We start from the raw sequence: 15,367 nt of genomic DNA on the forward strand, positions 1-15,367 counted from the left end.
GGCGCTCACCTGACAGGTGTGAGCACAGGTGAAAGGTCCCCGTGTAGACGGTGCCCCAGGCGGTGCTCACCTGACAGGTGTGAGCACAGGTGGAAGGTCCCCGTGTAGACAGTGCCCCAGGCGGTGCTCACCTGACAGGTGTGAGCACAGAGGTGAAGGAGGCGTGGAACCACCCGCACACTGTGACGGGGTCGGGGGCAGACCTGGGCCCCGGGACTCGGACTGCGTTATTGTTATCACTGTTATCATCATCACCATCGTGAAGGAAAACAAAGGGAAAGCGTTCTCTTCCCACTCTTCCCTGAGAAAGGAGAACAGGGGGGTTGGAACATGGTAGTTCCTGAACAGAATGGGGTAGTGGGCCAGACAGAACCCACAGGTGGGTTTACTTCACCTGCAGACTTGGGCTGGGGTCTTAGGGTGGGGAGGGGAGGGGAGGATGTTCAGGGCAGTGCCTGGAGCAGGGTGGGTCCATCTGCTGCCACTGAGCTAGGTCTGCCCTCTGCTGGTGCATGGCATGGGTGGGAGAGGGTGCCCACCCGGGGAACAGGCCTCATCTTGGGCTGGCCACTTGTCCTGGGCACACTGTTCAAGGCCAAGGAGTTTCACCGTGACCAGTACTGGCCAGCGGCCCCCAAGGGAGGGCTGGTGCCCACTGGAGCCCATGCTTACACCCAGACAGGGCCATCCGTGAGCCCCTCACTGGCCTGGTTCTGCCCTGGCCGATGCCATGCATAGCAGGACCCGCTTCTCTGCACTGTGTCCAGAAGGGTCGTTGTTGGCTCATGAACATCAGACTCTGCACGTGGGGAAAGAGAAAACGTGGGGCGGGGAGAGCTGGAATTGCCCAGAGAGGGCAGTACCAATGGCACTGAGTCAGCGGCCACCAGCAAAGCCCACGGAGTGGGGGCTGCCACAGGGAGGCACGGCCAGGCTCGACGCAGGCCCCACTGAAGCCACACCGCAGGATGGGCCTGCCCATCAGAGAGGAAGTGCAGACTGCACATGGATGGGCTGGCAATGAGCTCTCCCAGGGAAGACCGTGTGCAGCTGGATCCGGGCAGAGCCTCTGCCACGCCCGAGGCAGAATGACTCGTGATGTGGCCTAGCCAGGGCACCCTAGCCCTGGCCCTGGGATGGGCGCAGTGTTGTAGGAACTGCATACGCACCCGTCACCGCAGCTGAGCCTCATGTCTGAGCATCAGGTTTGCCGACGCTGCAGGAATAGGCCTGGGGGGCCCTGGCTCCAGGACCACAATCCCAGGTTGCTGGGTCACTGGAGGGAGCCCTCTGCGCTCGGAAGGGCTTGCTCATCAGACCTGGGATTCCGCTCTTCTGTCTGAGAGGGGCCCGAGCTGACCCCGCCCCTCCCTGCAGCAGCATCATTGGGTGCAGGAGTGCCCCCTGAGCTCCCACGGGCTGTGCAGGCCTGTGCCGACAGGACAGACCAACGGCCTTGTGGGGGCATGGTCAGGGCGAATGCCAGAATATTCCCTGGAAGGTTGGGGCCGAGGGGAATGCTTCGATCCTGTGCCTGGCCTGGCCAGCTGAGGCGAGCAGAGAGGCACCAGCACCAGGCAGCCCCTGGACCTGGAGAGTGAGCCCTTTCCTGTCCAAGCCACTCATCCCCTGCTGGGCCCCTGCCGGCCCTGTGCTGGCCCCCACCAGCCCCATGTCGGCACCTGCTGGCTCCATGTTGCCCCTGCCAGCTCCCGCCAGCCCCACACTCCTGCAGTGACCCCAGCTGGTCTCGACAGCAGTACAGACGATCCTCTCTACACCTCTTCCTTCCTGGCCTCTCGGAAGGGATCAAGGGTGCAGGCCAGGGCACACCATGGGGGGTGGAGGGGGAATGGATGTGGCCCTGAGTGGACAGGCCCTCTGGCCCCAGTGGGTGGGGGTGCCACCTGGCGAGGGTGCAGGAGGAGGCACCCACAGAGCTGCCCGCTGGCCCCCTGCTCAGTTCCTGCTGTGTGCTCAGAGGGTCTGTTCTGATGAGAGAGTGCTAACTGGATCTTTTCCTTCCTCTTAGCCCCGACGAAGAGTCCTCCCAAAAGTTCATCCCCTTTGTCGGGGTGAGTACTGCTTTGGTGTGGAGGTTGAAACTTGGCTCTGCGCACCTTCCAGTGTTTGGGCGACTTTATTTGCTTGGTAAACTGTAGCTAACCTGCGTAATGCCTTTGGTGTCAGTCTTTTTTGGGGTCAGTTTCATATATTCCAGAACCTTCTTCACACATTTGAGCTGAGGACATGCCTTTAAACCGTCCCATCTTACAGCATGTAGTTTCTCCCGCGTTTGAGTGGGAGCCGGCCCAAGGCTTGTAGGTCCTCCCTGGTTTGCTGACCATCAAGCAGAACAGACCGTTTGGGGTGACGGTGCCCCAAGTCATAGTGTCCACCTCTCAGTCCTGTCCCGGGCATTGGAGCATGTGTCACATGGCGCCAACCAGGGACCTGGCTTTATGGGGCCTGCTCAGGGGACTTGGCGCTGGCCTCCATGCATGACCAGGTAGGCGGCACCTCTGAGGACTCCCATTGCCCAGGACCAGCGCACACGGGGCACTTCTGTCCTCTTAAGAGCCACGGAGACAAGCAGGGCACCGATTGTGCTGGTTTGCTCAGGACAGGACTACTAGCTGCTTGCTGTCAAGTCTGCTGACTCACGGCGACCCCAGGTGTCAGGGTCGACCTGTGCTCCACAGTTTCCAGTGGTTGAGTTTTCAGAAGTAGATCTCCAGGGCTTTCTTCTGAGGCACCTCTGGGTGGACTTTAACCTCCAACCTCTCAGTTAGGGGCCAAGTACATGAATGATTTGCACAACCCAGCGACTCCTGGACAGGACAAGTGACTTGTAAATTTGAAGGTTCATTTTCACTGGCGCCTGCAGGCCCTCTCTCCTCCGTCTGCACATTCTTACCACCTCGTCATCACTTCAGAGGGCCCCACTGTGGGTGTGACTGTGTGGACACCAGCCAGGGTGTCTGCTGTGAGACCAGAGAGCGGCCTGGTGGGTGGGGCTGGTGGTGTTGGCCTCCGCACCTCAGTTTCTCCTGTGCTCCATGCTGTGGTTGCGTCTCCTGCTGAGGGGTCTGGGGCATTGCCGGGTGTTCCTGGGAGGGGACAGGACACATCCAGAGCAGCGGTGTCCCTAGAATTTTCCGTGATGGCGGAGATGCTTGGTGCATCCAGGGCGGCCACCCCCAGCCACATGTGACCCCTGAGCACTTGACATAATTGATTTAAAGTCATGGAACCACTTGTGGCCAGCGGCCACAGCATTGGACAGCACAGGTCTAAAACATTGCCTGTCAGCCGACAGCAGGGTTTTGGAGCAGTGCCTGCCTCTGCAGCTGCAGTTCCCGCCAGGTGCCTGGTGGGGCCCCCCTAGCTGGACTGCAGGCTCCCTGAGCTGCCGACTTGCTCGGGTTGGTAGGCTTTCTCTTGCCAGCACCTCATCTCAGGTCGTCTGGGGCTGGTTGGTTTGCTGCTGTCCTGGGATCCAGAGTCTTGGCCTTTGGGAGAGGGCCAACCCCACAAGGCCTCTGGGGCATCTCCCTGTTGTAGGCCACGTGTGTGTCCAGGGCCAGGCCATGGGCTGGGGGTGGCTTGGACACGGGTCAGTGCCCTGTTAATGCAGGGTGGCATGGGAGCGTGTCCCCCAGTATGATGAGGTCTTCTGATCATGCTGCTTGCAGAGGGAGGGTTCCTCTGCCGTGGCTGAGCCATGGCCTCCCACAGACCCGGGTGCTGTCGGCCCCATGTGCTGCCCTGAGCTCAAATCCCATCCACATGTAGGGGCTGGAGCCTGGGGCTCTCGGGTCATGGCTGTCAGGAGCAGAAACAGGAGCCTAGTAGCTGAGAGGCCCACAGCCACAGCCGCCTCCCTCCCCAGCTGGCTCTGCGTTGCTTTCTAGGTTGTGAAGGTTGGCATAGTGGAGCCGTCCTCTGCCACGTCAGGTAACCACCCCCCTGCACCCTCTGGGGGACGCCTCGTCCTGGCGGGAGGGAGCCCTGAGCCCAGGAGGTGGCTGCCTGCCTGCAGCACGCCTCCTGCAGGGAGGACCACCCGCTCCATGGCTCACACGCTGGCTGACCGTGGAGGGTCTGCGTCAGCTGTAGGCAGAGCTGCCAGCGCTCCCTGGGGTGTCCCATCTCCTCGCCCAGTCCTGGCCCCCAGGGCCCCGTGGCTGCCCCAAGGCAGAGCAGCGGGCAGGGGCTCACTTCCTGCCCCCGACTCCTCCCCAAAGGTGACTCCGACGATGCAGCCCCATCCAGCTCCAGCGTGCTCTCCTCCACCCCGCCGTCCATGTCTCCAGCTGCCAAAGAAGCCTCGCCCACCCCGCCCTCATCCCCGTCTGTGAGCGGCAGCCTGTCTTCCCCCAGGTAAACGGCTGGCCGCTCTTGGCCCAGCACCTGGCCCTGCACCCCACAGCCTCGTGGCCCACCCCACCTGCTCATAGGAACAGTCGCCCTGTGTCCCCACTCTGAGAGTGCTGGTTGGAGTGTGCTTAGGTGATATGGATTTTGCCTTGGGAATTTTCTGCCACCTCTTATGATCAGCTGCACCCCACGCCTGGGGCTGGCAGGCTGGAACCAAGGAGTGGCCAGGCTGCTCGGGCCCTGAGGGTGGGCTCAGCACTGGCCACTCAGGCTGGGCCGGAGCAGGATTTACTGTGAGAAGATGTGAAAGCTGATGAGGTCTTAGGGAGAGACCCCCTCTGACAGTGACGAAGCTATACCTAGGTTGCTTCTGGATCCCAGCGAGCAAAACCACTTACCCACTCGGAGCCTCCCCACCCAAGCAAAGCTGCACTTGGGGGGGCCAGCCGCACAGGGGCAGCCACCAGGTCTCCGTGGTGCCGTTTATGTGGGACGTGTGGATGCTAAAAGGGCCACTGTGGCTAATTAACCCAGGACCCCAGGCACAGGCTAGGGTGACCCAGGGGATGCGGGGGACATAGGCGGGAGTGCTTGTCACCGCATCAGGCAGCCCCCAGCTGAGGACCCCTCGCGGCCCCATGGGGCGGTGAGGCCGCCCTGCCCTCCCCATGGTGGGCAGGACGGCCTCCGCGCCATGTGAAACAGCCCCACCCCCACTCCCCACCCCCCGCTTTTCCGCAGCCAGGGCGTCGGCGCCGAGCTAATGGGGCTACAGGTGGATTACTGGACGGCGGCTCAGCCTGCGGAGAAAAAGAGAGATGCGGAGAAGAAAGACCTGCCCACGGCAAAAAACACGCTCAAGTGCACTTTCCGGTCCCTCCAGGTCAGCAGGCTGCCCAGCAGCGGCGAGGCCACGGCCACGCCCACCATGTCCATGACCGTGGTCACCAAGGAGAAGAACAAAAAGGGTGAGGTGGGAGGCTGGCAGGTTGTGGGGGTGGCCAGTGGGCCCCTGCGCCCGCCTGGGGAGCGTGACTGTGCCACCAGTGCCGCCGGCGCCACCGGGGGGTGGGGCTCCTGTGAGCCTGCCCCGGAAGACAATGCAGCACAGCATGGCCCCCTTCCCCACTAGTGATGTTCTTGCCCAAGAAAACGAAGGACAAGGATGTGGAGGCCAAAAGCCAGTGCATCGAGGGCATCAGCCGCCTGATCTGCACCGCCAAGCACCAGCAGAACATGCTGCGGGGTGAGTTGCGTGAGTTGGAGAGGAGAGGTGGGGCCACAGGGAGTGAGGGCGGGGCCACAGGGAGTGAGGGCGGGGCCACAGGGAGTGGGGGCGGGGCTGGAGTGGAGGGGCGAGGCCACAGGGAGGGGTGGGGCCGGAGGGGAGAGGCGGGACCACAGGGAGAGGGGTGAGGCAAGAAAGGAGAGGGGCGGGGCCTGAGGGGCGGGGCCACAGGGAGAGGGGTGAGGCAAGAAAGGAGAGGGGCGGGGCCTGAGGGGCGGGGCCACAGGGAGAGGGGTGAGGCGAGAAAGGAGAGGGGAGGGGGTGTGGTCTGAGGGGACTGGGCCCCAGGGAGAGGGGTGAGGCTTGAAAAGAGAGGATGGGGTGCAGGGAGAGGGCCAGGCCCTCAAGAACTAGAGAACGGGGTCACTCCTCCCGGTGATGTTCACACAGGGCAGGAGGCTGATCACTGCAGGGCGTGGGAAGAGGCCCATTGGTTTTGCTTGTAAAACGGGAAAATTAAGCCAGAGCAAACATTGAGACTGCATTTTTAATTCACCAAACGAAAATGCTTGTTTTGCTAAAAAATGTGTATTATGTAACTTTCTAGACATTTTGATAAAGTACTTATCTGCGTCTAACAGTTCAAATTCCAAGACATAATTTCTCTGCTGCTTCTGCTTTTTTAAAAAATGGGTTTGTACATTTCAAACTGTCCTTTTAAACGATGCTCTGCAGTTGATTGATTCGGGATTGGTAACTCTCAAAGGCTGTGTCCGTGAGCCTGAGGACCCCTCTAGTGGAAGTCACCTGTCTGCCTCCTCTGGTGGTTTCCCGGTGGGGGGCACATTTACATCCTCAGGATCCCCACCCAGCGAGGTGATGCAAGCTTAGATGATCCGAGTCCACTGCTTGCGCGTTCCCTGCAGTTGGCTGCCACAGCCCACTGGTGCTCGGTCTCCCTCCCTCCCTGCAGCCTCTTGGAGGTCAGCTTTGAGTCCTGGGGGGCAGGCAGGAGAGTGTCTGTCAAGCAGGTCCTCCCCTGCTGGCCCAGTGCTGAACGGAGGTGGCTGTCCCCCCAGCCTCAGGCTGCTCCCTGCGGAGGGCCCCTCTCCCCGCCCCGCCCAGAGGAGTGTCTGGCTCACCCCTTTGCAGCAGCCAGCGGCTCAGGCGGCTCTCGTCTGCCCGCAGTTCTCATTGACGGGGTGGAGTGGAGTGACGTCAAGTTCTTCCAGCTGGCAGCGCAGTGGTCGTCCCATGTCAAGCACTTCCCCATCTGCGTCTTTGGACACTCCAAGCCCGCCTTCCAGCTCCCGCCACCCTGAGGATGGAGCCAGCAGAGAGTCGTGCAGGGACAGTGCCGGGCCGCCGCCCACCTAGCACCCTGCCCTGCGAGGCCGCCACGCCGGGAGCCCCTCAGCTTTTCTGTTAACATTTCAGTTTACTACAGAGACAGACGCTTACACAGAGAAACGGTCTTCAGTATGAATGTACTTACAAGCCTGGAAACTAACGGGGCGGCTCCTGTGCAGGGAGCTGAGTACTACTCTGCTTATTAACCAGAATGTTCCGCAGGGGTGCTGGGAGGTCTGAGCGGACACTGTTGAGCTTGGAGAATCAGGTGAGGTGGCTTTGGCCTTCAGGAGCTCCTACCCAGAGCCCCACAAGCAGGAAGGGTTCTTGCCTTCACATCTTTCCTTCATGATAAACAGGCCTCTGCTTTCTCAGGTAGCCAGAATGCAGGAGGGCAGCCGCCCGTCTGCACAGGTGAGGGCCCACTCATCTGCACAAGCGCGAGCCCATTGTCTTCACAGCTGAGAGCCCACCTGTCTGCACAGGTAAAGGACCCACCTGTCTGCACAGGTGAGGGCTCATCTGTGCAGGTGAAGGGCTGCCCATCTGCACAGGTGAGAGCCCACCTGTCTGTGTAGGTAAAGGGCCTACCTGTCTGTACAGGTGAGAACCCACCTGTCTGCACAAATGACACTTGGTGGCCAGAAGCCGAGGGTCACAGCTAGGGAGCGGTGTGTCCTGTGAGACAGGGACATGCCTGCTGGGCCTTGTGTTGGGGAGAGTGCTTAGGTACAACGTGGAGGGCAGTCTTAGCCCAGCCCTGTGCCCAGGGCCACCAGGTTCCCCTTTTGTCCAGACCCTGCCTGACAGACCCTCCCCGAGTGCTGCCCGCTCATGGTCCCCAGTCAACTCCAGCCCCACGAGGCAGTGGAGATTTTATAGTCGCAGATATTTTTAATGCTTTTAAATACATGTTACAATGTAGCTGCCAAACAGATATTGCTCTTCTGAAGTCCAGTGCCCGCTGGGGCCCGGGCAGCCAGCAAGATGCCCACGCCCTCATGCCTCCACGCCCCTACACCACCTCACACCGCAGGCCCTCTCAGGATCTTCCCGCACCCTTGGGCTGTTCTGGAAAAACACTGCTGTGCTTCTGTGTGCTCATCTGGCTGCCCAAACTCAGCCAGTGCAAGGGCCTCTGGGTCTGTAGGCAAAGCTCCTGCAGCCCCGGGTGGTCCCAGCCGAGTGTCCCAGACGCCAGCCTGGGAATTGGTGAGACACTGCTGGGGTCACCCGGGGCTCGCTCCCTCATCCCCAGCTTGCCCTCTGCTGGCCGCCCCCCCCCCCAATCCTCTGTTGGCCCAGGGTGCCTGGGTTGAGATTCAGGATTGTGGCGAATGTGGGGACAGGTACCAGGTGTGTGTGTCTCACCTGTACAATCGTGGTCAACAAAGGCTCAGGCTGGTCTGACTAGAGGTACCAGCCTGTCTGGGCCGGGAGTGCAGCCCCAGTGCCCCCTGCAGGGGCTCAAGAGCCTGAAGCACACCTAGGGCCGAGTTCCTATCCTGGGAGCAGGTCCCAGCCTCCACCTGTCCACCTCCACTGGCCACCCATGATGAGGTAGTGGGGACTCCTGCAACCCCAGGTCTCCATAGGAAGAGCCCACCCAAGTGGGCCTCCCCTGGGACACAGCAGGCCCGTACAATGAGTCTCAGGCCTGGTTTCCTAAGATGAATTGTCACTGAAGGGTGTGACTGGACACAGTGCCAAATGTAGGATGGGCACAGCCACTCCCACCCTGCAGAGCACCGACTGCATGCCAGCAGCCAGCGTCACTAAGGGTCCCCACCTTCTCTGGGGTGAGAGATGTTCCTTTTCTCTCACCTGTGACTACCTGCTTACCTGTGCCCCCCCCCCATGCTTTGGAAACCAGCCCTCAGGTGTGTGTGGCGTTGAGAGGTGGGGCCTCTTCACCTCTTGTAGACACACAGGCATCTCAGCCCTAGCCTGGCCCCCAGCTGACCCTCGCAAGACACCGCTGGCCGCTCTCAAATAGCAGGCCCTGGGCGGGCTCTTTCCCGGCCCGCCTTGCTGGGGTATCTCATGAGAAGAAAGCACACTGGGGGTCTGGGGTGCGATCCCTGTTTGTGGCCATATGGGACGGGCCTGTGGGGCTACGTGGAGGCCGGCCTTGGTGCCCTCCCAAAGAGAGCCCCTCGTTGCTGAAACACACCTCTCCCAACATCCCCACGCCTGTGCCAGGAGACCAAAGTGCACCCTAGGTCTCTGCCCAGCCAGGCCAAGGAGGCCTGGGCGAGGGTGCCGGCCACTGTGCCCACGGCAGCAGGGGCTTCAAACACTCAGAACCAGCTCTGGTTCCTGACCCTCTCCCCTTTCCCCAGCGTCCCCACCAGTGGGCTTCAGGACCGGTTTACTTCTCTGTGGGTGTCTTTCCAAAGGTCATTAATAGGAAAGAGATGGAGGTGATGATGCCCCCAACTTAGCTTTCTGGCAGCGGACTGTTCCACCCACTTGGCTGAGGTCCTCAGGAGCTCTGATGGAACCCTCTCCCCCCATAGCCTAGCTCCCCACTGACCCCGGCCCACTCACACCATGCCCTGCGCTGGGGGAGGTTTCGCAGACGGGCACCTGCGACCCACCCGGAGACCAGGCCATGCTCACCCCTGTGCCTCGGTTTCCCCATCAGTTAAAAGGGGGATGGTAACACCTCCCCTGCCTACCTCATGGAGCTGTTCTGAGGATACACGGAAAAGCACTTTGTCCCCTCAAAAAAAGATGACGTAGAAACCAAAACAGCCTGTGACTGAGCCGGCGGACGCAAGCCCTGCGGTGGTGCGTGGGAGGTGCACCCAGGAGAGGGGGGCCCCAGGGCAGCCGGCAGCCCTCAGAGCGGGGTCCTCGGGGTGGGGGGGAGGCAGCGGGCTGTCTGGTTAGCTCCAGGGTGGCCGGCCTGGGTGCGTGAGCGGCCAGCGGGTCCGAGCGGGCAGGCCCGTGGCACCGGCCCTGGCCTTGTCCAGACGGCTTCTGTGAGAACGGCCGCCCCGCTTCCCAACCCGCCGCGCAGGGCACCCCGCTGGGGCGGAGGCCCGACCCTGCAGACCCCTCCCCGCCCAGCCTGCGTTGTTGGGTTTCTAGTTGTATGTGTTGCTAGTTTCTCTTTTTGCTTTTTTAATGGAAAACAGGATTAGTGTAAATAACTTTTTGGAGAACAGATTCTAATCTGTCACGTTGGTGACTATGTGGACTATTTTAAGGTGCTGATGCGACACTAATAAACCTGGAGGGCCACCCCCAGGGTCTTCCCTCGGCTATTGTGTGATTCCTCCTCGTGACCGCACGGGCCACCCCTCGGCCTGCCCCCGCCCTGGGGTCTCCGAAGGCTGCGGGGTGGGGCCGAGAGGAGGGTATGCCTGCCTGGTGCCCCCTGTCGGCGGGAGGCCAGGACGCAGGCACGGGGCGGACCGGAAGTGGAAGCGGAGGGGCGGGGCCTACAGAGCGGAAGTTCCGGCGGGCCTCGCTGGACGATTGTGGGGCCGACTACTCCTATTCACCCACCTCTAAGCCCGAAGTGGACTCACCGCTTCTACCCCACTGACCCCTCCCTGAAGCCGCAGTGGACCCCAACCCACCCCCTCTGGCCCCCCCCAAACTGGCGGGGGACAGGCGCACCTGGGCCGTACTGGACCCCCACCTCCTGCTGATCCACCCAACCCGCAGTGGATCCCCGCCGCCTCCCACTGCTGATTCCCCAGACCCCCAGGGGCGCCCCACTCCAGCCCCCGGGTACCCCCAGACCTGCCGTGGTCCCCTTTCGGAACTTAAACCCTGTGCCCCTGCTGTTCCTCCAAGGCCCCCTGGTGGCCCCCTGCTGACCCTCTGCCCTCCAAGGGACTCCTCAGCCGGCTCCTGCCCGACAGCGCAGACTCCCTGCGGAGGGGCAGGTGGGGTGGGGTCCACTCCGGCTTCTTCACCCACTGGGATCTGCAGCCCTGCCTTGGGGTGCGGCCTGAACCGGGCCGAGGTGAGCGTCACAGTTGGCGGGGCGCTCAGGGCGGGTGGAGGGAGGCCCCCTCCACCCCGCGCTGGACCCTCATTCCTCCGATGCTCCCGAAGCATCTGTACACCAGGCCAGGCAGGGTCCTGGGAAACTGCCAGAAGAGGTATCCAGTCTTAGATGGGACAAGTGTTGACCGAGGGCGGATGCCTGAACAGAGGTTGGGTGGCCTCTGGGACCAGGAGGGCAGAGGTTTGAAGTCTGACAAGGGTAGAGGGCCACAGGGCTTGGGGAGCCCCAAGGGCAAGCCTGCAGTAGCAAGGCCTGCAGAGGTCGGTCAGCTGGGGGACAGAGCCCGGGAAGAGGGCCAGAGGCTGGGGATTCCTAAGGGGGAGTCTGCGGGAGCCAGGCAACCAGAGGTCAGTCAGCTGGGGAGAGGGCCGGAAGCTGCACGTGCAGAAGTTTGGACGCCCTGTGGAGAAAAGTGGCATTTGGCCTCAGGACGCCCAACAGCATCTGACCAGTGGCTTGTAGGTGGCCCCAGAGAGAGCCATAAACTGCCACCACCTGCATCTGGGACCCAGGTAGCTGTGAGGGCCAGGTGGCCTTGGGAACCTGCACCACCCAATCCTTGTCCTTCCTCCAGAGCCCCAGAGGTACAGACCAGTAGCCCACTAGGGCTAGAGATGGATGACAGAAAACAGTCGTGGAAGGGCCCCCTGGAGCAGAAGGCAGAGGCACTGTACCCCCCAGAGTACAGGCAGCCCTTGACCCAGGGGGGGCCGGCGGCAGCCTGGAGCCAACCCGGGGTACAGAGCAGTGCCCAGGAGGGACTGCAGACTCAGGACTGGGTAAGCAGAAGGAAGCCCAGTCCACCTTACCCCACTCTTCTCTCTGGGCATCCCAGGAACTGGCTCTGCAGTGGGGCCCTCTGGAGCCCAGGTGAGGGGTGACTGATGACTGACACCTCATATCACATTGAGACCCTCATGAGAAACACTCTGGCACTGGGGAGCCTATGGGTGTCAGCTTCATTCCTGAAAGCTTGTGTCGGAACTGAGGTGGACTTATGTCCTTCCTGCTCTGTTAGGGCGCTGCGGGGGGTGAGGGAGAAAGAGGATCCCAGAACTACTCGACAGTCACCACGGGCCTCTTGGTTGGTCCCCGGAGCCCAGATGCCCGAGGGCAGCCGAGAGGGTGCCACGTGCTGGCGATGGACTCCTCGGCTTCCAGGAAGATGGGACAGGCAGTCAAGATCAGGGACACACTACGCAGGTCGCCTGCTGTGCTGAGGGCCCTCAGTAGGGGGGATGGGGCGAGGAAGGGGGCCACGAGGATGCTGTGGCCATGTGTGTTGCTGTGGGTAACGGTCTGAGTGGGTGAAGCCGGAGCAGGGGAGCTATGTGGGGGAGCCCCACTGAGGAGGTGGGTGGCAGAGGAGGGGTTTGGACATAGGGATGCCCTGGATAGAGAGCGGTGGAGGGCAGGAAGGGGTCCCAGACACATCTCTACCAAATCCCCAGTTGCTGGCGTGGGGGACCCACTGCCTGGTGTCAGTTCCCTGTGGAGGCAGTGGCATTATCACCTGCTTCCTCCCTCCACTGCTCCCAGCCCTGGGGGAAATGCTACCACTGGCTGCAGCCAGAGGCACAAGGGACGCACCTAGCTGCCCGCTCTCTGACTTTATCCTGTGAGGTGGCCCCCTGTTGGTCGTGTCCAAGGCTTCTGCCCTCGGCCTGCCCATGGCATGGAATGCTCTTCCTCAGGCTCTTGCCAGGGCTGGCCCTTCTCCAGCATCACCTCCCAGAGCCTCCTGCACAGCGAACGGAACACAACCTCCCTCGTTTCTTCCATCCTGCTCCCATCCCAGCCTGAGCCCCACCAGCACCGTGGTCACCTGCCCTGTTCACTGAGTATCCCCAGCACCCACCTGGTGCCAGACACTGTGCACAGAAGGGGCCGACCTAGGGCAGAGAGCTTTCTCCAGAGCTGACAGAGAGAACCTCCACCTGGAGCTGGCACCCTGAATTCACACTTCTAGCCTCCTAAACAGTGAGAAAATAACTGTTTGTCAAAGCCACCCCCTGGTGGTTTTCTGTTGTAGCAGCACAGATTAGCTAAGACAGGGTACAAGACGAATGTCCAGAAATCAGCAGGCTCTAACTATGGAAACAGCAGACGTTAGAAAATACATGAATGGAAAAAGTTGGCTTACGTTTAGCAACAGAAACAGAACAAAAAATAAGCAAAACCCGTCTGAGGAAAACTTTAAAACAGTCCCAGAAGATTAAGGGGAGACTTGGATAAGGGAGGGATGCCCAGGCTTTTGGATGGGAAGACTCAACAGCACGGGAGAATTCTCCCTAAGGCATCATATGAATTTAATGTAATCACAACAAAAATATTGAAAGGTTGTTTTTCAATCCAGCAAACTGTCTGAAGTTCATAAGGAAAAACAGACAAGAATAACCCAATGCCTTCAGCCCCAGCAGCTATTCCATCACGTTGCAAAGCTTCAGAACTGACAGAAAATCTCAAAGTTGACCAAATACCCACAGACACTTCTTGTTGTTGTTAGGTGCCATTGAGTCAGTTCCGACTCATAGTGACCCTGTGTACAACAGAATGAAACACTGCTTGGTTCTGCGCCATCCTCACAATCATTGTTAGCTTGAGCCCATTGTTGCAGCCACTGTGTCAATCCACCTCATTGAGGGTTTTCCTCTTTTTCGCTGACCCTCTACTTTACCAAGCATGATGTTCTCCAGGGACATGTCCCTCCTGAGAACATGTCCAAAGTGTGTGGGATGTAGTCTCGCCATCCTTGCTTCTAAGGAGCACTCTGGCTGTACTTGTTCTAAGACAGATTTGTTTGTTCTGACTCCGTGGCATATTCAATAGTCTTTGCCAACACCATAATTTAAAGGCATCAGTTCTTCCATCTTCCTTATTCATTGTCCAACTTTCACAAGCATACGAGGCAACTGAAAATACCATGGCTTGGGTCAGGCGCACCTTAGTCCTCAAAGTGACATCTTTGCTTTTCAACCCTTTAAAGAGGTCTTTCGCAGCAGATTTGCCCAATGCAATATGTCCTTTGATTTCTTGACCGCTGCTTCCATGGGTGTTGATTGTGGAGCCAAGTAAAATGAAATCCTTGACAACTTCAATCTTTTCTCTGTTTATCATGATGTTTCTTATTGGTCCAGTTGTGAGGATTTTTGTTTTCTTTATGTTGAGGTGTAATCTATACTGAAGGCTGTGGTTTTTGATCTTCATCAGTAAGTACTTCAAGTCCTTTTCACTTTCAGCAAGCAAGGTTGTGTCATCTGCATCTCGCAGGTTGTTAATGAGTCTTCCTCCATTCTGATGTCCTGTTCTTCGTATAGTCCAGCTTCTCAGATTATTTGCTCAGCATATAGACTGAATAGATATGGTGAAAGGATACAACCCCAACGCACACCTTTCCTAACTTTATACCGCGCAGTATCTCCCTGTTCTGTTCGAACAACTGCCTCTTGATCTGTGTACAGGTTGCTCATGAGCACAATTAAGTGTTCTGGAATTCCCATTCCTTGCAATGTTGTCCGTAATTTGTTATGATCCACACACTCGGATGCCTTTGTATAGTCAATGAAACACAGGTAAACATCTTTCTGGTATTTTCTGCTTTCAGCCAGGATCCATCTGACATCAGCATTGATATCCCTGGTTCCATGTCCTCTTCTGAATCCAGCTTGAATTTCTGACAGTTCCATATTGATATAATGCTGCAGCTGCTTTTGAATGATCTTCAGCAAAATTTTACTTGTGTGTGATATTAATGATATTGTTTGACAATTTCCACATTCTGTTGGCTCACCCTTCTTGGGAATAGGCATAAATATAGATGTCTTCCAGTTGGTTGGCCAGGTAGCTGTCTTCCAAATTTCTTGGCATAGACAAGTGAGCACTTCGACTGCTGCGTCCATTTGTTGCAACATCTCAATTGATATTCCATCAATTCCTGGAGTCTTGTTTTTCGCCAGTGCCTTCAGTGCAGCTTGGTCCGCTTCCTTCGGTACCATCAGTTCCTGATTATATGCTGCCTCCTGAAATGGTTGAACGTCAGCCAATTCTTTTTGGTACAGTGACTGTGTATTCCTTCTATCTTCTTTTGATGCTTCCTGCGTCATTTAATATTTCTCTGTAGACTCCTTCACTATTGCAAGTTGAGACTTGAACTCTTTCCTCAGTTCTTTCAGCTTGAGAAATGCCAAGCGTGTTCTTCCCTTTTGGTTTTCTATCTCCAGCTCTTTGCACATGTCATCATAATACTTTACTTTGTCTTCTCGAGCTACCCTTTGAAATCTTCTGTTCAGCTCTTTTACTTCATCATCTCTTCCTTTTGCTTTAGCTACTCAATGTTCAAAAGCAAGTTTCAGAGTCTCTTCTGATATCCATTTTGGTCTTTT

The 15,367-nt window shown here is 58.6% G+C and overlaps 1 protein-coding gene across 1 annotated transcript in view; it reads left to right on the top strand.

Annotated features, from left to right (window-relative positions):
* PACS2 (phosphofurin acidic cluster sorting protein 2) overlaps positions 1-7,080 on the top strand; it is a 31,201-nt gene extending 24,121 nt beyond the window's left edge. Inside the window, exons 18-25 of the mRNA XM_023731830.1 lie at positions 2,033-2,075; positions 3,915-3,957; positions 4,248-4,371; positions 4,490-4,502; positions 5,003-5,026; positions 5,141-5,348; positions 5,513-5,626; positions 6,797-7,080. Of these exons, the coding sequence (XP_023587598.1) occupies positions 2,033-2,075; positions 3,915-3,957; positions 4,248-4,371; positions 4,490-4,502; positions 5,003-5,026; positions 5,141-5,348; positions 5,513-5,626; positions 6,797-6,930 (703 nt within the window). The 3' untranslated portion in view covers positions 6,931-7,080. The remainder of the gene's footprint in view (positions 1-2,032; positions 2,076-3,914; positions 3,958-4,247; positions 4,372-4,489; positions 4,503-5,002; positions 5,027-5,140; positions 5,349-5,512; positions 5,627-6,796) is intronic.
* Positions 7,081-15,367: the final 8,287 nt, after the last annotated feature.

Source organism: Trichechus manatus, unplaced genomic scaffold, assembly GCF_000243295.1.
Source record: "Trichechus manatus latirostris isolate Lorelei unplaced genomic scaffold, TriManLat1.0 scaffold00045, whole genome shotgun sequence".
Lineage (NCBI taxonomy): Eukaryota > Metazoa > Chordata > Mammalia > Sirenia > Trichechidae > Trichechus > Trichechus manatus.